A 24,346-nucleotide genomic window follows, 5' to 3' on the forward strand; every position below is an offset into this window, starting at 1 on the left:
TCTTATGTACAAACACACACACACACATACATATATGCACACATACACATATATACCAATCCTGTCTCCCTCCCCCAATATAATTCATAAATCTGTCCCAAATTGGTTTGGATTCCTCCACTTTTCCTTTATGGTTTTGTCAACATTGTTTCATATGATATTGTTCTCACTAATGTATCCATCCATTGTTTAAATAAGGGTTTTTCTATGCTCTTCCAACCTTTGAAGACCAATCTAAGCATTGCTGCTACTCCCACAATATTCTAAACTGAGTCATCTCAGCTATTCAAACTTTGCAATTTGGATTAATTTATTTAGTTCATGAAGTTGTAAAGAACCAGATAAAGCTGTAGTGAACCAGAAATAAATTGACATCTAGGTAGTCTGGTAGTCTAGTACAGTGATTCTCAACCTTTTCCATATCAAGGACCCTTAATTTAGTCCACATTAGGGCCACGGACCCCCATTTGATGAGATTTTGTTTCTCTGACCCAAATCTGAGAATATTTTTATTGTTAGATATGATTTTGTCCAGAATTCCATGACTATCTGTATTGTAAATAGAGAGATAACAATGAAACTATGATCATTCTTCTACATTCTCTAATTGTGTTAACTTCTTGTAAATGAAATAATGGTAAAGTTTAACAATTCATCAGTTTGCTGGGGACCCCCTGGAACCCCCTCAAGGACCCCTGGTGGTCCCCGGACCCCACGTTGAGAACCACTGGTCTAGTAGTCTGTGAGAGTGAGGTTTTAGGAGTCACATACCTTTGCTCTTGTGCATCTGCCCGTTGATCTTGATGAGGATGCGGGTATAGCAGAAACTCATGACCAGCAGAGGGAAGACATAAAGTGTCACAAAGTGAAACATGTTGTAGGCTGTCTCCTGCCAGCGGTGCCGGAAGCTTCCATGCGTCACACACTGAGTGAAGTCCACTCCCTCGGCTTTAATAGCCCGGAAGATGAACAGCTAGGGATGAAGAGAACACAGAGAGATGAGGAATCAAGCTCATACCGTGCAGTCACAGGAAAATAATGGTGTAGTTGCACATTGCACAGTTGAAACACATGGTTGAAGTAAGATGCCTGAAAATGAAATCATGGATTCCATTCTAAATGAAATAAGGAAATGATTAGTGACACAAAGGACTGATGCATTATAGGGAAACTACAGAATGAATGCGGCACAACACCCAGCGTTAGTATGACAGCTGACCTTCTGCACACAAATGAGGTGTTTGGAGAGCTGCAAATTAAATTCACAGCCATTGTGAAGTGAATCTAGGTAAATTTTGACACTAGACGCTTACAGGACTGGACCACTGGATGACAGTGACTATGGTTACTTGCAAGGTTATTATCGTTAATGAAATAACGAAAACTAGGTGTGAAAAAACATTGTCGTTAACTGATATAAAAATAAAAACAAGGCTTTACAAAAAAATGACAACTAAATGAAACTGTATAAGTAAAATAAACTAAAATTATAGAGAAAATGTCTTTAGTTTTCATCTTTGTCAATTTATTTCATACATAAGCCTAGTATTTTGAATTTTTGAATCTCGCCCCTGACAAATACACCATATTACAAAAAAAGACTAAAACTAACAAAAAATAAAAACTAAACTAGCAAACCCGTTTTAAAAACGAATTAAAACTAAACTGAAATTGAAAACAAAAAGTCAAAACGAAATAAAAATAAAAACTAATGTAATGAAAAATGTAAAACTATAATAACCTTGGTTACATGGAGAATGTAAAAGAACATAGAACATAATGTGTGTGGATTTGTTCAGGTGTTTGCTTAAACCCTACAGCTTTCATTAACTGACTTGAGCAGGACTGGACTGTGAGGCTGCCACCAATGGCATTTTTCTTTAAACTAGGAATCATTCAGTGAAGTTACCACATCTAGATAAAAACAAAACTTACTTCCAATATGAGTTGCATGTATTGGCATACATCAAAATTGTCTTATATGCAGTGATGTAGTGGAGGGCAAACTCAACTAAATTCAGTTTACCCACCTCTTCATTTTGCAGAATTGAGATAACCCACCTAAGCTGCATTATAGTAACTGAGTCAAGTTATATGACGATTGGGTCTTTTAAAGGAAAACACTGGTGTGATCAGACATCTTGCATAGAGCAAAACAACCAAATTTTTTTCTGTATAGAGCTGGCTAGTCATGTGGTAATCCCAACGTCATCATGGTTCCGGAACTGTTTTGGCCATTCATTTGTAATACCTAGATTTCAGAATAGCTGGGTTCCATATGGTTCCACTCAGTCAATCGATCAGAGAATTTACAGTGCAAGAGCAGGTCTAATGGATAACTTAATTGGATCTGCATTTGAAATTTAAGAAAAAATAAGAAAAAAAATATTTGATTGTGCTTTACACCACAGAGCCATTTTTGATTGATCAGCCACCTGTCGGTGCAGACAGCTAAGTTAAATGAACTTGATGGACGTTAAGACAAGGAAATAAACTGTGTTCAAAGACTGGGACATCTTGAGCTCAGTCATTTCTCTGTTTTGGGTTTTCTGCCACGTGCAGTGGGAATATGGGCTCTGATTGGTTAGATGACAGCCAATCACAATGGTGGACAACTTTGCCTCCCAAAAAACAGTCAACCTACACCAAACCCAACACACAGTGCGCTTAGAAATCCATTTTTCAAACAATTCTGCATTGATTTCCTTATTTTTCATTCATCCTTGCACTTTGCAGTAGTGTTGTCAATGTTGTTGGCTTTCACTGTGTCAAAGTACCAGTTCTATTATGCCTGCAATAACCTCCTAGTTCAGCCTGGAGGAAGCTAATTAGTTTCAAGTGTATACATTTGCCAAAGTCTTGACAGGAGGTCGACAGGACATGGACCTGTTGTTAATTGTGTTCCACCTACATTTCTAAGGACTTGTGAAGTGTCCCTGCCTTCTAATGGCATTTCCGTTGTGTGATAGTAAGCAGATGAATGAGGACACATGCAGTAACACAGTGTAAGCAGTGTGAGATTTGATTCACCACTGTTTTATTAGCTCACTTCACATGCAATCAACAGCCCAGAGCCTGTTCCTTCTGGATAACTATCAGGGTGCGAACTACAGGGGAGCCAGGGGGAGCTTGGCTAAGACATGAGATCCCCTGAAAACATGATTTGTGAAATTTTGGGGGGGTCTCTCTCTAAAATATTTACAATATGCTATTTTTGCCATGCATTTCTATTTTTCTGTATCTTCATCATCATGGATCATGCGTAAAATTAGGCTATTATTGATGTATTATTCATGCATGAGGGTGATTCATCGCTAATTCACTTTAATGAAGATACCGGCATGCATGCTATTCTTGCCATCACCATCGAAGTGTGGCGGCCGTATTGTATCATACTGTGATGTTTGGTGATGATACCTGTGTGGAGGTTTGATGTGGTCATTAATATTATATATCAGATGTGCTGACATAAAGCAAGTAGGCCTACATGCTTGCAGCTATGAATGTTTCTTTGCAACAAGAGTCAGAGTCAGTCCCCCTGCTAAAAAAAAAAGTGAGCTCCCCCCGAAAGCCATGGTATAGTTCGCACACTGATAACTATCTCATGCTATTCTAGGTGACAGCATTGCTGTGACAGATTGAAAGCTTACTCCTCTCAGCAGTAGAATATAGCAGCTACAATTCTCTGCCCCCTCCCTGTCTGGAAGCTGTGTTACATCTCTATCCCCTCACCATGATATGCTCGCCTGTCGTGTCCAACCGTCTCACCCGCAGAAAAACCGCAGTCACATCTCTCATTGTCATTTAGGAAGCCACTGACTGGTGTCTCCAGGGTCACATCCACTGACAACTAAATGCCACATCATACGTCAGATAAACTGGATCCGAAGAGAGCTGTTCATGTCCGCCAGATAGCCGAGGCAGAACGACAACACTTAAGGTTCACCCACCCATTCTTGATATAGTTCAGAGGGCCGCACTGTAGCATCTGTGACAAGTTGATGTATGAGAGCATTATACTCAGCTTTTCCTTCCTTTTTTTTCTCTCCTTTCTCTCCTATTCCTCTCTCTTCATCCCATACTTGCCAACCTCGAGAGTCCGGAAATAGGGAGATTTTCAAAACCAAAGCAGGGGTTCTGCAACGTCCCCCAACATTTTCAAAAACCTCACTGCACGTATACAGCCGTATTACAGAGATACAATACATATAAGTTTCTCAGGCAGTCACACTGGTCCAGGGTAAGCTATTTAGCTAGCCTAATTTTGTGGAATGATGATCTTAAAATGCAAAAAAAATGAGAGAAATCTTACTGTGGTTTTCCCACCAAAAAAACATACATGAAGGAAACAACTAGAAACAGGCAGCAGTTTGACATCAGAATATTGTAGTGGAAATTAAGGGCATGGAGATCGTGGGTAGAGGGGTGGAAGTGTGGATGGATGGATGGATGGATGGATGGATGGTTGGACACATTCGTTTTAATTTTTAGAGAAAGTTTTTCTTATTTAACCATGACCAAAGCTTTACTTTAACACATTCCAAATTGTTGCAGTTGCCTAACCTTAACCAAACTTTTAGTTGCCAAAATCTAACCCAGACCTTAAACAAACATGTTTTACTTTCCTCAACTTAACTGTTAACTAACTTTTTTCACATGATGAACAGGTGAAAATGGTGTGTCCAATTTGTCACATAATCTAATTTGTGGTGAAGAAACCTAATATTTATGTAATCTACATCGAGTTCATGCTCATTTCACAAAATGTGTTAGAGTTGTTTGTCAAGCTATAATCTGCAATTTTGCAAAAGCTGGGTTCTACGGAAGCCGAGAACGGCCGTGCTTGCAATTATTTTTTTTAATGCCGTTATCTCGAGATCACAAGTTAATTATCTCGTTATCTCGAGAAAACGAGATAATCAACCCGTTATCACGAGAAAACAAAATGTCGTTTCCTCTTATTACTTATAATGTTTATCAGAGATCAGGAGTGCCATGCCAGCATGCAGTCTTGACAACTGTAGCAACTGATTTAAGCTGAAAATGTCAGATCAAGGACTGTACTTCAATCAAGTCTAACACAGGCAGAAATTGCATTGTGTCTTGTTTTCTCGAGATAACGAGATAAATTAACCCGTTATCTCGAGAAAACGAGCTTTGTTATCTCAAGATAACAAAATAATTAACTTGTGATCTCGAGATAGCGGCGTTAAAAAAATAATTGCAAACACGGCCGTTCTCGGCTTCCGTAGGGTTCACAGGTTCAATAACAGTTAGTGAGATGAAGAAGACCATTATCTTATTGAAGCTCATCGGCCATGCAGCCTAGAACCCACCTGTGGAGATGCTAGCAGCAGACTTAGCATCCAGGCCACCAGCAGCATCCGTTTGTTCCTGAGCCCGGCGTCTAGTGAATCCAAGGGATGAAGGATCGCGTGATGGCGATCCAGACTCACCACCACTAATATAAATGCTGCTGAGTGCATAGCAAAGAGCTTGAGGAAGCACAGCAGCTTGCACATGATGTCCCCGGCATACCATTGCACCGTAATGTTCCAAATGGCATCTAACGGCATCACTACGAATGTCATCACCAGGTCGGCTGATGCCAAGCTGGCAATGAGCGGCCGTAGGTGGGCTGCCAAGCGACGACCCCGGCCCCAGAAGACACTGATCAGGACTGAGAGGTTGCTGACAGCGGCGAAGACAAACAGCACCAGGGTGGCTACCACACGGCACCGGGCGGCCATGGTGAAGGCTGGAGCCTCCCAGAGAGGCGGTGGTAAAGATGAATTAAGCAGGGAGATGACAGAGCCATTCTCTGATGGATATGCTGGGGTGGAAACCCACAGGGACAGGTTTCCTGACATCCTGTGAGAGGAGGAGAAAAAAATTTATTTTACATTGAGCAACAGCAAGGACAAACTGTTGAATCAAATAACCTGTTCAAAAGTGATCTATGTGTTATAAAAGCACACAGTCACTGTCTCCAAGCAGGTAAGGCATTATCAATCTGAAAGCTGAAGAGGTCTAGTTTTTCCAGTTTTTCTGCATGAAGAAAGCTAGTTTTTCTGTGATTTATTTATTTCTTTATTTATTTTTTATTTGTTTATTTATAAGGCCAACACACATTAATCTAGCCTGGTGTCCAGCCCCTATGAATCGCAGTTTTCAGCACTCTTCAAATTTGCATGGCGATTCATAAGGGTCTGGACGCAAGCCTATCCACTGGCAGTTATTTCGGACAGATACTGTCCGAGATACCTGATTGGCTGGTCGATGTAGGCATTACTAATCTACTGATGACGCAAATACAGAGCGCAGCAACAACAACAACCAACATGGCAGCAGCACAGCCGGCGGCGGAAAAGGAATTGGATGATAGCAAGCTAGATTTAGCGATTTCGTCAGTCCTCAAAAAACGTAATGGCATCGATGAATTAAAACAGGAACAATCTCTGTGTTTAAAAGCCTTTTTAAGAGGTCAGGATGTATTCGTGGTGCTTCCCACCGGCTTTGGTAAGAGCTTCATTTACCTGCTCGCTCCTCTGGTGGCTACAGAAATGGGACTGCCAAATCCTCTTGTTATTGTCATTTGTCCGTTGGTCGCTCTAATGGAAGATCAAGTGAAAGAGGCCGCAAAATGTGGTATTTCTGCCTTATGAATCGCCATGCAAATTTGAAGAGTGCTGAAAACTGCGATTCATAGGGGCTGGACACCAGGCTAACATTAATCAACATTTCTGTAAATGTGCCAGTGTTAGCCAGCTGGCTAATTTTCAACTGCAGTCCTTTGGCGAGATGTTTTAAAACCTATAAAGTGATAAAATTTACAGAACGAAGGCAACAAGACGCCATAGAGACAGCAACAGCAACAAAACAAGAATTCTCAAGACAGAACACAAGGCATACAATACTGACCACAACCATCTAAGCCATACAAAGCTGGCTGCCTGGCAATGGGCAAAGGACATGGGACAAGTTAGCAGGTTAGCCAGTAATAACTACGATAATAATAAAATGAGCAATGTACTATGTAGATTAGAAATGTTCACATGTCTGACTTTTCAAAAGCCAGGCCTTGAGACTTTGTGTGAAGGTGTGGTAGGTGGTACAGTTTCTTAATTCAGTTGGTAGGGTGTTCCACAATTGAGAAGCTCTTACAGAAAAGCATGATGGGCTGAAGGAGCTGGACCTGAAAGGGATTACACAATCCCCTCTCAGAGCAGATCTTGTAGATCTGTTGTTTGAAATTTTCTGCTTAATAAAAGTACTAAGTGGTGGGGGAGCCTCGCCATTTAGGATCTTAAACATCAGGCAGGTGTCAGTGTATTTCATTAGATTTTCCCAGCTAAGGATGTCATATTTGCCAAGAATATTGCAGTGATGGTAAGTATTGGGTTTTCTGTCTAACACTTTGAGAGCCTGCTTGTACAGAGAATGGGCTTATGCAACTAAATTGTTTTTTTTTCATAATGTAGCAACTTCTATGTCAACACCTCTTAATAAGAGGGTTGACATGTTGACTGATACACATGTAATGTCACATCTGGGCTCACACACACTTTGAAAAACGGTTTCTCTGGTATCCTCTGATCTAATTACCTTCTACCATGTCTGCCATCCTTCAAATTAACTTATACCCTCTGTAATCCTTTTCGGTGCTGGACAGTCTTGGCTGATTTTATAGCTCCCTCAGGCTATATTCATTACATGCTGGGAAAACCTTGGTTGAAGCAGTGTAGTCTTGCCTAAACCGGCTTTTGGGCTTGAAGCCTAAATGTGAAGCCTTGAAAAACAGCCATTTTGAGTTGTATACCTTGTTTGTGCCAAGACCCAGAATATTGCAATTGAATGCAACTGAAAAGTCATAATGGGGGATGTATCCTGAAAGACTTGGACATAGATCATATCTTTCTATATAATTCAGAGAGTTGTTCAACTTGAATCGAAGTGGCTATCACTATTATGGCTCACTAGGCGTCCAAAGGATCTTTCAGGTGATGAATTACATTGTACATGGACTTACAATACTGTGAAACTTCAGGTGAAATTGAATAGATCTGAACTGAACATGATATGTTACAGATGAGTTAGTCTCTCATCAGAGGAACTGGTGCATTCACAAGAACTTGACAATTCCCCTTTTACTTCCTCTCAAAAGCATTAACCCTGCAATTACATACATGAGTAGGCTTTACTACAATGTTGGGGTGGTAATCTACATCAGCTGCAGAAACCACAGATTGGTGTTTCTCAAAGGCAGCAATAATTTCAGTTGTTGAGTTAAACTGGCAAAGCTGAATGGCAAAGATCCTTCTTTCATTTATGCTCAGGTACTTCATTCATTTATAAAAAAAATTCATTCATTCATGATCATGGCATTCGTGATCTTGGAAGGTCAGCAGGCTTGCTAACTAGTTTACCTAGAAAGCTACAAGCTAGTAGTTTGAGCTTGGAAGGTCAGCTAGGCTACAGCAGGTTTGCATTTTGTCAGGTAGTAGCAAAGAGCACTAACAATATTATTTACCCACTTTCTTACCACTTGCCTTTTTCACTGGGCTTCAGTCTAATGTTACTTAGAAAAAATAAAAACTGTGGTTCTTCAGCTCAGAGTCATTCCTATGTTCCCAGGGTCCTATGGTCCCCAGATTTATATGGCACATAATGGGAACATGACTAAGGGTCCTATGTTCCCTGGGTCCTATGTTCCCCAGTTCTACATATGTGCTCTCCCAGGGTCCTGTGTTCCCCAGTTCTACATATGTGCTCTCCCAGGGTCCTATGTTCCCAGGGTCCTATGTTCCCCAGTTCTACATACGTGCTCTCCCAGGGTCCTATGTTCCCAGGGTTCTATGTTCCCAGTTCTGTATTCGCTTAATATGGTTAGTTAGGGTTAACACAGGTCAAGCCACCCTCAAGAGAAGGCAACATTACAAACTACTACATAGGGAAACGTTTTAGATCTTCACTCTCAGTGCAGCTAACACAGGTGGAGTGAATGATCAGCCAAGCCTCACTTGCTTCCATTAATTGTCCCCCACCAAACGGGGGACTATGGATCGGTCTCCGTCCGTCCGTTCGTTCGTTCGTTCGTTAGTCACACTGTAAGGTTGACTTTGTGCCGCTAGTGGGCGGCATTGATAATGAATGGGGACTCAGTGGTAAAGCAGGTCATACAGTTAAAGTTATCATACAATGTGGGGGACAATGAATGGGGACTCAGTGGTAAAGCAATACAGTTAAAGTTATCATAGGTAACATAATAGTCTACACACGCTACATACTTGGAGACATCAGACTGGGCTGATGTGTTGAAGTGAGAGTCAATGGAGAATTTTTGGGCAAACCTCTAACCACAAGACACTGTAGTTATTGTCCAGTTGTTGGACTGTTGTACTGTTATTGCACTCATCACTGCACTACCACTGTGCCTCAGTGTTGACTACTTATATCATATTACCACTTACCTACTGTGCAATACCATATATCACTTATCATTTAGCACTCACGCTCCTGGTGTTGTATGTTATATTGTATATTGTATTATAAATTATATTGTAGTGTACATTGTGTAATGTACGGATTGTATTTATTGCGTATTGTAGTTCTTATATTTTGTACTGTATTGAGTAAAAACAGGACAATTACAGTTACTACATTTCAAGATATAACTTGTAAGCCTAATTCTGAGGAGAGTAGGCAACAGAAATATATGGTCAATCTGTCCTTTCATTGTCCCATACCAAAATGCTTATACAATTTCACTCATATTTCAAGTACACTCAGCAATCACTGACTGACCCAAGGGTGGAACTACATCACTGGTGGGGGACAACGTTTACTATTTGCTTGTTATTTTGTGTTTATGGGAGCATTGGCTCCAGACTCAAGTGTTTTGTGTTCTTCAAAATAAAGGTAGTGTCCAAGCAAATGTCATCCAGGGTATTTGTATGTGTGAAGAATGCCACAGTTGGGTTTGGTGTATTCAGTGGTTTGGTGTTGTCCAGCATGCAATTGGCTGTCGAGCGACCAAACTCGTTTGGGATTGACCAGCACTGCGATTGGCTGTCAATCGACCAATCAGAGCCCATATTCCCACTGCATGTATCTCTACGTTCTGAATGGCAGAATATCCAAAACAGAGAAATGACTGAGCCTACTTTAAAGATGTCCCGGACTTCAGCGGTCCCAGTTTGAGCACAGTTTATTTCCTTGTGTTAGTGTCCATTCAGTTAATGGAATTGTATTCTTGTGGACTATTGGCTCAAAAAGACATCAAAAATAAATCTTGTGTTTCATTTGTTTAAAAGATTTAAACAGAGCCAACAGCCAGCCTACAGGTGGCTACATACTTGGCTTGTTTTTGCGGGTTGTGTTTCTCTCTCTCGCTCTCTCTCTCTCGCTCTCTCTCTCTCCCTCTCTCTTACATTATATCAGTGTTATTGTCAATAATATAATCGCTAAACATTTAATAATTACATTCAAATAAATTCAATTCAAATTAATTCAGCTGTTCCATTAAATTTATCATAATGGATGTGTTAATTTCTTAGGAAGTTTCCTGGAAAGAACCATTAGATTATGTACTAATTATAGATATTGTAATTAATTAATTAATTAATTAATTAGAATTAATTGTAAATAATTGTACAATTATTATGTACTAATTATATATATTTAAATAGAGAAAGAGTTCAATGGTAGTTGGTAAGTACCTCCAATTTCTTCTATTGTTTCTAAGACAGAACCATTCAATTATGTAGTAGTTATATAGAAAATTAGAAATTAGAGGAAGGAATTCAACAAATAACTATATTATATAATTATATTAATAATGACTTCCAATAATTTCCAATAATTTTTCCAGTAAATAGTTTATAGTTTTGCAGTTCTTTCCAGGAAATTGACAGTATCTTATCGACTCCACCAGACTGCTTACATTTTATAACTACTACATATTTTCATGGTCCTTTCCAGAAAATTTCCCAAGAAATTAACAGTTCCTTTCTAGGAAATTGTTAGGAAATTGTGGACCCAGGAAATAAAGCTTTACCCTATTGTGTCATATGAATCAGTGGTAGAGAGTACCAAACAAACATTTATATGACATTTGACAGATTCTTTCTATAAAAAATGGGACTGGTTTGCCAGCTGAATCTCAAACCCTGGGGGTTTAGAGAATGTGATAGAGGAGAAAAGCATCATTCAGGATGACAGACAATCATACAGGGACAGGCTCCCTGTATGATTTTTATTATTTTCTCAGTGATTGACAGCTGCCTCGTTGCTTTGTAGCAGACTATTTCCATCATGACTTGAGCCAATGCCGGAACACTGAGATAGGACAAGATAAGATTAGATGAAACTGTGGGGAGTCCTTGCAGCAGCAAAAGTCATGGGATACAGCCATGGGATATATAATACAAACACAAATATAGAATATAACCAATTGTGGGATTATATATGCAAACTGTGTAAAAGTGTATGGATTGCTGACATACAGATTTACTTAGTCGCAGTTGTTTGTTTAAATATGGATTAATAAATAAATAAATAATGATATATGTGACATATATAGGTAAATAAGTATGAATAATTATACTAACACTGAGAGGGATATGGGAATCTGAAGAAAGCAGATATGTGAATTTAAAGCAATAAGCATGAGGTGCACACAGTATCATTAACATGCCTATCGAAGGCAACATACACTGCATGTATAGAAGGTGTGGCGTGTATACTAGTTCGTTATGCAGTGTGAAATATGTCCAGATTTGAAAAACAACCAGTTCAGCAAATGACTAGGCCTATATGTATAGATTAGTCCAGTGCATGGAAATGTGATATGAGGTGTTAATCCTTGTCATCCTGTTGGAACAATGAAAGGTATGGTATGGTATTTTTAGAAAGACATGAGGCAAGTCAAGCTTGTTGGTAAGATCAGCCACCCTTTGTATCTAGGCAACCATACAGTTGTGATCACAGATTTGGGAAGAATAATGAATTTCCCTCAATCTGTGATGGAGGAGAGCATGTAACAACGCGTTATGTAATTAACACCGCATTATGTAATAACTCGACAAAATGTAATGTAAATGAAAATTTTCACTTCATTATGTAATAACACCCGCGTTTTGTAATAATCTGCCGCATTTTGTAATACACATCTTGAACGCAATATGTAATAAATTTCCCCGCATTTTGTAATAAATTATTACATATTGCGGTGGTTATTACAAAATGTGGGAGATGCACTTTTTTATGATGAAAATGTAATAATACAGTGCATTATGTAATAACCAACCAAAATGGATGTCTTCATCTGTACACGTTATATTTTATAACAATTAAGCTAAATTAAACCTCCCAAATATTAACTTAGGCCGGCATTATAGTTGACTCTGATCTAAAAGCAGTAACAAGATCAGCTTTTTATCATCTTACAAATACAGCCAAACTCAGGGACTTCATGTCAAAAGCCGACCTGGAAAAACTCATTCACGCTTTTATTTCTAGCAGACTACTGCAATGGTCTTTTGACAGAGCTCCCCAAAAAGACCATCAAATTTATTACATATTGCGTTCAGGCTGTGTATTACAAAATGCAGGAGATTATTGCAAAATGCTGCAAATTATTACAAAATGCGGGTGTTATTACATAATGAAGTGAAAATGTATTACATTTTGTCGAGTTATTACATAATGCGGTGTTACAGAGCACATGGAGAAACTGGTAAAAGAGCCAGGTCAAAAAGTGTGATTTTTGGTAAAAATGTCATGATTCTTGTATCTAAACGGAAGAAGATACGTTTCAAACTTTATTATATATTAGTTTAAAGCTGCAATAAGTGATTTTCCGACCATTAGAGGGTGACAGAAACCGCAATACATTTGTAAATAAAGCACAGCAAAGCTACTGCATTACGGATGCCCCTATGGACAAACCTAGCCAAGCACCGTGCGTAAAGGCTAATAGCTAAGTTAAATGTACCTACGGAGAAGTGTCACCAGTCACCAGACTCACTTTGACAGAACCTTCTCCTGCTGAAGGTCACATGTCCCACAATGACAAGTGAAGAGGCAGGTAGCAAGTTTACTAGCTTAACAAGTTTACTCGCTCGCTTTATCGATTCCGCCATTACGAGAATTTGTTTCAGGAATGGTGGCAAGTTTAAAAAAAAATGAAACGCTACTGTATGGCCCGGGAGGAGCTTCGTTCCAAATTCTCGTTGTCGTTCTTATTCTCAAGCTTTAGAAAAGAGGTGAAAACAGCAACACTGCTGGCCCGCATGTGTGGATACTGGTTTAGATCATTATGTCTCAAGGAAATCTCCACATTGCACACATTAGTTTGAGGATTGGTTATAAGGTCTGATATCGCTTATTGCAGGTTTATAAGGAATTATACACTGTGGGCCTGAGTTGCTGGCTTGTGAAGCAAAAAAAAATTGTCAAAACAGTGGTTGTGGGGTAAAAGGTGCCACTAACCTTTGGAACAGTTGTGCAAATAAGGCAACTTTTTTTAATCTGCCATAGCCTACTTTTAAAACTGTATTACCGACATACATGTTTTTATTTCCATGGATGCCCTACAACCTTAAGTATACATAGAAATTATTGTGTGCATATGCAAATGCACATTTATTTTGCTGCAATAGCGCAAAATGTAAAAAGTGGCTTATTTTTTCCCTGTTCCTCCCTACATAAGCCCAAGATCTCACACAGAGAAAGAGATGATAAAGTGCAAACGAGTTGCCTAATGCCTACTCTATTAAATACCTTGAAATCTATCAAATGGAGACAGATCTGCTGTATCTAGACCAAGGAAAGTTAAACCATTGTATAATATTGATCCATGGGTACATGATAATGTGGGTCACAGCATCTGCCTAATTTATGTCATGCTCTTTATGTCTATGCTCTTTGAAACACTTCCCATGACCTTCATACAGCAATTATCTCCATCTTGCAAGGTGTTTACAAGAATGAGCACTTCATTAGCATGGACACAGTGGGAGATCTTTGATGACAGGGAATGTGTCATCACCCCAGTAGGCTACTAGGCTAATGACACCAAAAGACACCAGAAAAACATTGATGGTATCCATCATTTGCACAACTTTAGTGTGGATTTTAGATACCCTGCACAATAAGTAATAGAACAAGATCCTTCCCCATGTATTTAATTTCTAATGCAGAATACCAGCATGGAGCATGTACCATTTCCCAGTACTGTATACAGTCACACTTTACACTTGTTTAAGACTAACAGTATAAAACAGGGACATCCCCAACATGTCAAACATTCAAAATTAAAGAAAATATAATTATGATTAGAAAACCAGATATGAATTATTGTTATTATTGAGTTACTGTCATAGCCTGTGTAATATTGATCCATGAGATGAAAATATTGATCACAATCTCTGCATACTTTACCTCAGTAAACTCACTGAAAGACTTCCCATGATCTGCAATATGGTAATTCTACCTCCATTTTCACATGTCAAGGTGAGAAGTTCATTAGCATGTACACAGTGGGAGCTCTTTGAAGACAGAATGTGAAAGGAAATATTGATGATTCCATCATTTTCACAACTTTAGTGTGGATAGCTTGCATGATAATAAATAGGCCAAGTGGGGCATAATCATCCAAAGATTATAGATTATTAATATCACACGATGAGACAGTGTTGTTTGATGGATGTAATGTACAGTCGCATTTAACTTTCCAGAGCTAAATAAAGACTCAGCTCCCATTCTTCGCTGTTTAACCTCGGAGCAGCCGTATAGAAAATGTAATGAAAAATAGCAAAAGAGGATGTGCTGAGATTGTCCTCTGCTGCCAAATAAAGAGAAAATATCTCTTAACTGGTTCTTTTTCACTTTTAAAAACGGCTATAGACGGTTACTATTTCTCATTGACTAACAAGCTGCATCGTAGCTTTTTTAATTTAAATGTATCTTGTTTTCTTATTTCCCCTGTCCGAGAAAAACCCAGTCACCTGTTAAAAGATTTCTCATTGTTGGCCGAAATGAAAATTGTTGCAAAGCGCCTGAAATACAGAAATCGCTCTGAAGAGTCAAAATGTTAAAGTTGTGAAAGAATTCAGGCAAAGGAACAGCGACATTTTAGCCTTACACGATATCTTGAACTGACACAGGCGATATGATCCTTACCTTACTGGAGTGAATCTATATGGCCAGAGTCATAAATGAAAAGGTAATCTGATGTTCGGTAGGAATCCCTTTAAACCGCGGAGCTGTCCGAGGTGCTGAAACATCACTTTGCTCCGGCTTTCCGTCCACCGGCTTTATTTGAACCGCAAATAAATGACTAGAAAATAAACCAGGGGTAAAACTGGATACATTTCCATTGAATCCATCTGACCGGTCCACCGCCTGCAGCCACACGCTATATGCCTTATAGGGGAAAAATGTCCAGCATGAAAACTGAGAAAGCGAGGATCGATGCTGATTGGTTAATTAAGGTAGGTGACGTGGCAGGTGAACCAGCATAGGCCACCTCTATGACACAGAACCGCACTGGGGACTTTCCAGTACGGGGATATTCTTTGTGCAGGGCTGCGGAAAGAAAAGCCCCGGATAAGAACCAATCAAAGATGATACACTCAAGTCGGCTCAAAACCTCAAAACTGTATTGGTCTATGTCAGTGATTCTCAACCTTTTTCATATCAAGGACCCCTATTTTAGTCCACATTAGAGCCATTTGATGAGATTTTGTCTCTCGGACCCAAATCTGAGAATATTTTTATTGTTAGATATGATTTTGTCCAGAATTCCATGACTATATGTATTGTAGGTAGAGAGATAACAGAGAAACTATGATCAAAACTGATGATAGTCATTCTCCTACATTCTCTAATAATATTAACTTCTTGTAAATTAAATAATGCTGAAGTTTAACAATTCATCAATTTCCTGGGGGGACCCCCTAGAAACCCCTCAAGGACCCCTGGTGGTCCCCGGACCCCATGTTGAGAACCACTGGTCTATGTTGTAAGGTTTACACATTTCAACTTTACGACAAATTTCTAATGTAGTTATTCTAATGTAATATTTTTATATTATTTAATAAATTAGCCTACATTAAATGAAGTATTATCTTTTTTCTTATTATTATTTTGTGTCATTTTTAACCTTTATTGATCCAGGGAAAGTCGACAGAGCTATATCATCTTTTCCAGTAACACCCTGTTTTACATGGAGTCATTCCTTTGTTACCAGGGTCCTATGTTACCAGGGTCCTATGTTCCCCAGTTCTACATATGTGCTCTCCCAGGGTCCTATGTTCCCAGGGTCCTATGTTACCAGGGTCCTATCTTCCCATGGTCCTATGTTACCAAGTTCCTATGTTCCCCAGCTCTATATAGCACATAATGGGAACCTGAAAAAGATGTTCCCCAGCTCTGTATTCGCTTAATATGGTTGGTTAGGGTTAGGGTTAGGGTTAGGGGTTAGGGTTAGGATTAAATATAGGATCCTGGGAACATAGGACCCTGGGAACATAGGACCCTGGAAGAGCACATATGTAGAACTGGGGAACATAGGACCTAGCACATAGATACGCTCCCGTTTTACACACAGTTCACTCTGGGAGCTGCACTCTTCTACTGTCAGCTAGTGGCAGCTGCCCAGTACGACCACAGTCTTCTACTAGTGGCCACTGAGCAGCTCTGCTGGAGCAGCTGGGGGTTCAGTGCCTTGCTCAAGGGCATCTCAACAGTAGTTGATGCGGGAGGAGCGAAAACTCATTCACTCTCCCCAACCCACGTTTTCCCAGCCGGACTCGGGATTAGAACCAGCACCTTTCAGACCACACCAGACATCTTGACTGTTTATTGTTTTATTGTTTTATTAGGATCCCCATTAGCTGGCAAATTAATGACAGCTAGTCTTCCTGGGGTCCTCATAAAAAGCAATACAATACAAATAATGAATAATAAGATAAGAGAATACTTAAGACAATAATAATAATAGTATAACGAAACAAATTAATTTAAACTAAATCCAATGGAAAAAAAAAATATATATATATAGAACAAATAATAACAAATCTAACAATTAAATAAAATCAAAGTTTACATGGTCAGTTTCATCAGTTCACTTTTGAGTGCCTTTTTGAAAGTGTAATTAGTTAAATATGGCTCTATAGCACACTGTGGATTTTAAATAATTAGTCCTAGGTCTGGGAAGTACTAGGTCACCACTTAGCGCCTTTCTGGTGAAGTGAGTGTGACTGTTTTCTATATATTCTAATTGATCAACTAAGAATGTAAGATATGAATATGAGAAGGGAAGTAAGAAGTCATGACAGACGTTAATGCATTGAAATAACGTTTTCTTTTTAAGCATTGAAGTACTACTCTGGCAGCTTGTGCCAACTGAAGTTTGTTCAATTCTTTCTTAGACCCTGATGACCAAATAATAGGACAATAGTCAAGATGTGACAAAATAACTGACTGTACAACCTGATTAAGAATGGATGGTGTTATATATATGACACATTTCCGTGCCATGGCGATACCCATTTTGGCCAATGTGAGCTGACCAGGACAAGTGGGAAATCCAGAGTGATTCCAAGAACTGTCTCCCTACTGCAGTTCTTCTAAATCCTTATTAGCCTCAGAGACAAATCTCCTTGTTCATTAATAGTGTTTTCTGGAATTTCAAATGAAAAGTTATAACCTTTGGAGAGAAACTGATCTAAACAACATCAATTATTGATCAGTATTCCCTTTAGCTCAGTGGTTCTCAACGTGGGGTCCGGGGACCACTGGGGGTCCTTAAGGGGGTTCCAGGGTGTCCCCAGCAAATTGATGAATTGTTAAACTTCACCAATATTTCATTTACAAGAAGTTAACACAGTTAGAGAATGTAGAAGAATGATGATTTGATCATAGTTTCACTGTTATCTCTCTACCTACAATACAGAAAGTCATAGAATTCTGGACAAAATCATATCTAACAATAAAAAATATTCTCAGATTTGGGTCCGAGAGTCAAAATCTCATCAAATGGGGGTCCATAGCTCTAATGTGGACTAAATTAAGGGTATATATGATATGAAAAAAGTTGAGAATCACTGCTTTAGCTCATTGCTTACAAGGTTATCATGCCTGTGTCAAAATATAAACACTTTGTTACAAGCACTCACATTTTTTTTACAGCTGTCCTCTTCCCCTCAGGGTTTTCATCTTGTCACATTTTTTGTTTTCAGGAGTCATGGCATGGGATGTTTGAGGTACAAATTCAAAAAAGAACGACGGCCACTTGCTGATCCATGCATTCTTAACCAGCAGATGCAGGAGAGGTATGGCAAGAAGGACGTAAAAAGAACTCACAGTGATGGGGACACAGAACGAAGCAAATTAGCCAAGGTAAAGGTGATTGTGGTTTAAATACGACAAAAGTCAGTGTTTTTTTCTTTATGTTTTAATTAAACAATGGCATTGCTGAATACAAAAAAGTTATTTGGTAGAGTTGATAACAGTTTCAGGAGGAAAGATTATCCATCACCTGCATGTAACCTACCTTATTGTGTTTGGTTTATAATAACTTTGACTTCAGGTGGAATCGGGATGCATTTAGTGAGACTGCACACATAACAAGCATGCAGTGGTGGAAAGTAACTAAGTACATTTACTCAAGTACTGTACTTAAGTACAATTTTGAGATACTTGTACTTTACTTGAGTATTTCCATTTGATGCTACTTTATACTTCCACTCCACTACATTTCAGAGGGAAATATTGTACTTTCTACTCCACTACATTTATTTGACAGCTTTAGTTACTTTTCACATGGAGATTTGACACAATGGATAATATAACAAGCTTTTAAAATACAACACATTGTTAAAGATGAAACCAGTGGTTTCCAACCTTTTTGGCTTTTGACGTCTTACAAAAAGCAGTGTGTAGTCGGGTCACATTTCAGATGTCTATGAGTTGTTAACAGCTCCACCAAATAGTGATTTTTCCCTCTAAACCTCACATGGTTTCATTTCAATAAATGTTCAAATGATCAAATATTTCAGCAACAATCAAAGATTAGAGAAAAATTCCAAAAACTGAAAACAGATTTGTGTATCAGAACTTTGTTTTTTCTTCTTTCCTCTCCCATTAATCATCTCATGACCCCTCAGATTTATCCGGTGTCCCTTTGGAGGGGCCCGACCCCTAGGTTGGGAACCACTGGACTAAACTAGCTAACTGTATATAAAGTAGTTCAAACTAGCTCCACCTCCAGCAGCTACAACAGTAACATGCTGCTTACACACTGATGCTTCAGTATTAAAGGCCTATTTCACTGCTGTGAATATGATGATTTATTAAAACTAGGTCACCCATGTAGTAGAAATGTGCAATTATTTTTGAAATTGGAGCCCTATGACCAGAGAAAACTGAGAAAACGGCTGTAGTTTCCCCATATCGCTGTTAAGGGGGAATCCTACAACAACCAGAATGCATTGCGCGCATCACTGACTCTGACGGTGCGTTCACGGTCAGTGTAGCACCAAAGACAAAGTTAGCAGAGAGAAAGCAGCATTATATCTCTTTACTGAGGCTTATTTTCATTTACAAAACGTTTTTCCTCATCAAGTCTGGATAAATCGCATCTGTTTTCAAAGGATCATAAAACAAACCAGCGGGCTGGAGTCAGTTACGTTCTGTGGATCAACTCACCGAGTGCTGAACGGTGCCGCTGGATGTAGCCGCAAGTTAACGTTACAGGTAAAGTTAACACAGTCACTGTTGTTCTGTATTCAGAGTCGGCAAAGTCCGATATAATATTCTGTCAGAAAACAAAGTCAGGTTCACCAAAGCACCGTGAAGTTTGTTGCAGCGCAGAGTTTTCTGTCTGTCCCCCTGACGATCATCACCGGGCGTTCACAGGTGTTCAGCCCCCGGTGCAGAGCGTCTCTCCCGGTGCAGAGCGTCTCTCTCGGTGCAGAGCGTCTCTCCCGGTGCAGAGCGTCTCTCTCGGTGCAGAGCGTCTCTCCCGGTGCAGAGCGTCTCTCTCGGTGCAGAGCGTCTCTCTCGGCTGACGCTGTTCCAGCTCCCCTGGTCGCCCTCTCCTCCACACTCTGTTCTGTCTGATTCCACAGCTCTATATTCTGCCTCATAAGTTATAATAGTGGCGCCACATCTCCGCTCTGACATTAATAGCTAGTTGTTTTCTGTGTTAGATTCAGCTTTTCTGGATGAATCACGGAGAAATTTAGCAGCTTAGCTTAGCTTAGCTGCGGCTGAAACGTCGCTCCGGTGGTCTCTTCCTCTTCCAGACTCTGTTGTGTCTGATTCAACAGGCGATATTCGGCCTCGTATCATGAAACTAGTTTTCTTCCAAATATACTGATATTTTAAAGTATTTAGTAATATGATGTATTAGTGTCTGCTTTTCCCTATCGCTAGCGTAGCATGGGACGGGAGTGTTTTGGGAGACCCACATTTTACCGTCCTTGAAGGCACCACTCCAGAAAATGCGGAAACGTAGTTTGTAGTCTAAGGCCGAGGGGGCTTTTTGCCGGCAAATGAACTGGGAGCTCTGGCTGCAGGCAACATGGAGGGAAGTTAAACATTGTTCATTTGCATCTACTACCGACATTGTAATGATACAAAGCTGGTTGAAAATCGGCCAAGTTGCCCTTTAATAATCTAATTATGTCATATATAATAAAATATCAGTGAGAGGGACCAAACCACTACTTTTACTTTAATACTTTAACTACATTTTGCTGCTAATACTTATGTACTTACTTAAGTAGGATTTTTCATGCAGGACTTTTACTTGTAATGGAGTATTTCTACATTGCTGGTAGTTTTACTTAAGTGAAGGATCAGAGTACTTCTTCCACCACTGATAGATAGATAGATAGAGAGATAGATAGATAGATAGATAGATTTTAATTAAAACAGACAATGGCATTATCAACCTTAGAGGTACTTTGCTCTTGCTTTAGGGTATAGACTATTACACTAGAAAGATTTTCAGTGCAGTCATGCAGACATTAGTGTATTAGATACTTGGTTTCAAGTTGAAAGTTTATAAGTTGATTCTCCCAACTCTATCCCTCATAAGGATTATGCTTTCAGTTGTATTTAACACAAAACGATTCAGTACCTTTATGATGGCATCACTTAATTTACCTTTAAATAAAACAAACTTTTAGAGCTGTCAAAATAAACATTTTTTTTTTTCAAAGATATACAAAGGGTTATCAACAGGGCACGTCCCATCACATAATTAGACCCATGACACCTCCAGAAGGACCAACAGGAAGTTCTGGTGAACGACCCTCATATACCTGCTCACTCTACACAGAGCTATACTCATCTACACTACCCTGTACCTGCACTCAGGCTTATACGTTGTTAACATTACCCAGTACTTCCTAAACTCCATGTCCAGGGTGTCTAATGCTGGAATAGACTCAAGCCCCCTGTAACCCTAAAAAGGATGAAGCAGGTAGAGAAAATGAATGAACGAATGTCCTCATCCCATTTTAAGGAGTTGCCGATGGTTTTCCCCAGGAATCTGAAAGACTCCCTTGATCACAGTAGTGCCATTAATTACCAGGGTCAGTCCTCATCTCCGCCATCTCCGGGTTGCTGTTGGCACACCAGGACAGCATTCTGGACACCTCTCTGGTATAGATTTACTTGTTGTGGTCTCTGATTAGGGCACTAAGATGGTGTTGTCTGTAAACAAGAGCAGATTGACTGAGGGGTGACTGGAGGTTCAGTCAATCCATATTGTATCCTGCCTGAAGAGCCATCAAAGAAATGTTACAAATGAGGAAGGTTCTGTCCTGTGTCCCCCGCAGCTTTCCTGCCATCACAGCAAAGAGATAAAGACATGAAGATGAAGAGTGCCTGGTGTGTGAATATGTGGTTTGAATGTGAAGCAGGATGTGGCTGGAAAAGAGTATGGAACTCAGTTGACTTTCCTTGGATAAGAAAAAATAAGAGGAAATGCTTCAGGAAATAGATGATCCACTCTATATAAGAAAAAGGAAAAAAAAAGATCATGAAACCCTTGGTCCTGAAGGGGGGTGGGTGGGTTGGGGGGAGGGTAGGGGGGGTGGTATTGCTTGCATTTATTGTCTCATTTGTCCATGTTCCCTTTTTTCTTCATTCTTCTCTTTTCATTATTATAATCTCAGATCTATAAGAGATCGACATCTGAGTTGATATTTGTATTGAATGGGAGGATGTGAAAATTCATTTTTGTTTCTTTTTTGTTTACTCTTCTCTATTGTTAAATGAATGCTTGGCCACATCTCTTTCATACTAAAATGTCAATAAAAAATTGATCACAAAATGAATTAACAAAAGGGCTATAGTGACCCCTAGTGTTTGGATACATGCAGTGCTGCAGGGGCATTGCTTTATTTTCATGAAACACCTGTGTTGTATTGTTAAGGGCTACTTTGCACCAAAATTTGAACGTTTGACAACTACTAATCTGTAAATAATCTGTTATGGCAACCCAATGTTGGTTTAAAGGAAGAGTTCACCCAAAAATGAAAATTGTGTCATCATCTCCTCCCCCTCATGCCAGTTGAAACACAGGTGAAGTTTGTCCATATAACACACAGGGAGGCTGCCAGCACAACTCCATAGCAGCCTTCTCCAAAACAATTGAAGTCAGTGGGGACCAGTTCTTCAGAGTTCCAAAAAGACCTACAGTATATTTACACCATCATTTAGTGCAAATCTTAACTACAGCTGATTGATTTGCAACAAATAATGGTGTATAGGTCTTTCTACTCTAAAGAACAGGTCCCCATTGACTTCAGTTGTTTTGGAGAAGGCTGCTACCAAGTTGTGCTGGCAACCTCCCTGTGTGTTATATGGACTAACAAATTTCACCTGTGTTCCATTTGGCATGAGGGTGAGTAGATGATGACAGAATTTTCATTTTTGGGTGAGCTATTCCTTTAAGATAATAAACACCAAGAGGAATCTCCTCAAACAACATTGTAGTGAAACCTTGGTCATTGCATATGAAATATCTAGTTTAGTATAAGATCCTGTCTCTGATAGACACATGCACAGACACACACACAACCACACTGTTCTGAATTAATCTAGGAGTGGCATGCATGTGGGACTGTAAGTGCATTAATGTCAGTGGTGGAAAGTAACTAAGTACATTTACTCGAATACTGTACTTAAGTACAATTTTGAGGTACTTGTACTTTACTTGAGTATTATCATTTTATGCTACTTTATACTTCTACTCCACTACATTCCAGAGGGAAATATTGTACTTTTTACTCCACTACCTTTATTTGATAACTTAAGTTACTAATTACTTTGCAGATTCAGATTATTAATACAAAATATAATCAACTAATAAATTGTGATGTATTATAGATTACTGTAAGCTACCCAGCAGTATATAAAGTAGTGGAAATCAGCCCCACCTTTTCCAGCTGCAAAATTAAAGTGATGCTTACACATTAATGCATCAATAATTATAATTCAATAATATAATATATACTGTGTTATTCTGAAATGGGCCATTCTGCATAATGAGTACTTTTACTTTTGTTGCTTTAAGTACATTTTGATGCTAATACTTTTGTACTTTTACTTTTACTACATTTTGAATGCAGGACTTTTACTTGTAACAGAGTATTTTTATACTGTGGTATTTCTACTTTTACTTAAGTAAAAGAACTGAATACTTCTTCCACTACCGATTAATGTAATACAACATAAAGAAATAAAACCAACACCACTGTCCCATTCACATCTTTTGGTTAAACTACACTGTAAGAGCCATTTCTGTGCATGTGTTTCATTTGTATTTTGTTTATTTATTTGTGCTGTGAGCTTCCCACCACTTGGGGCATCCCTGCTGTGAACTGTGACAGGTCTTATAATCAGCCAGGTGAGGCACTCAGGTGTGGCTGATGGAGGGAAGCAAACAGTTTTAGACTGTGACGTGACGTGGCGTGGCGTGTCGTGTCGTGTCGTTTAATGGTGTTTGTTTCGTTCTGAACTGGTAAATCTGCATCTGCATTGGTAAGCAGACAGTTATTGGAAAAGTGGTAAAAGTCTGGCTCGTATTGGAAACTGTAGACTTTAAAATGTGAACAATAAACAGCACTATGATTATAATGGATCAAGCAGTGGAGTGGACATGTCATTTACACGCGTCGAAACATCCTCACCATCAGCAACCAGGTGCCCTTGACTGATAAGCAAAAAGGGGTCACTACATACACAATTCATGACATTTGTCACATTTTGTTCTCTTTACTTTCCAACTCTGCCTCAACTAAATATCACTGACTGTAAAGAATCT

At 39.3% G+C, this 24,346-nt stretch overlaps 1 protein-coding gene across 1 annotated transcript; it reads right to left on the reverse strand.

The window, feature by feature from the left end:
* Positions 1 to 771: 771 nt before the first annotated feature.
* On the reverse strand, positions 772 to 5,870 carry LOC139638362 (gonadotropin-releasing hormone II receptor-like; the record flags this gene model as incomplete). The annotated part of the gene is made up of 2 exons (XM_071512480.1): positions 5,337 to 5,870; positions 772 to 973 (listed from the first exon to the last, which is right to left on the reverse strand). Coding segments are annotated over exons 1-2 (736 nt in total), but the record flags the coding sequence as incomplete, so codon positions are not given.
* Between the last annotated feature and the right edge of the window lie 18,476 nt (positions 5,871 to 24,346).

This window comes from Centroberyx affinis, unplaced genomic scaffold (assembly GCF_046629955.1).
Source record: "Centroberyx affinis isolate AG114_WGS23_722 - 3 ecotype Tasmania unplaced genomic scaffold, CSIRO-AGI_Caff_v1 ptg006308l_1, whole genome shotgun sequence".
NCBI classification, from domain to species: domain Eukaryota; kingdom Metazoa; phylum Chordata; class Actinopteri; order Beryciformes; family Berycidae; genus Centroberyx; species Centroberyx affinis.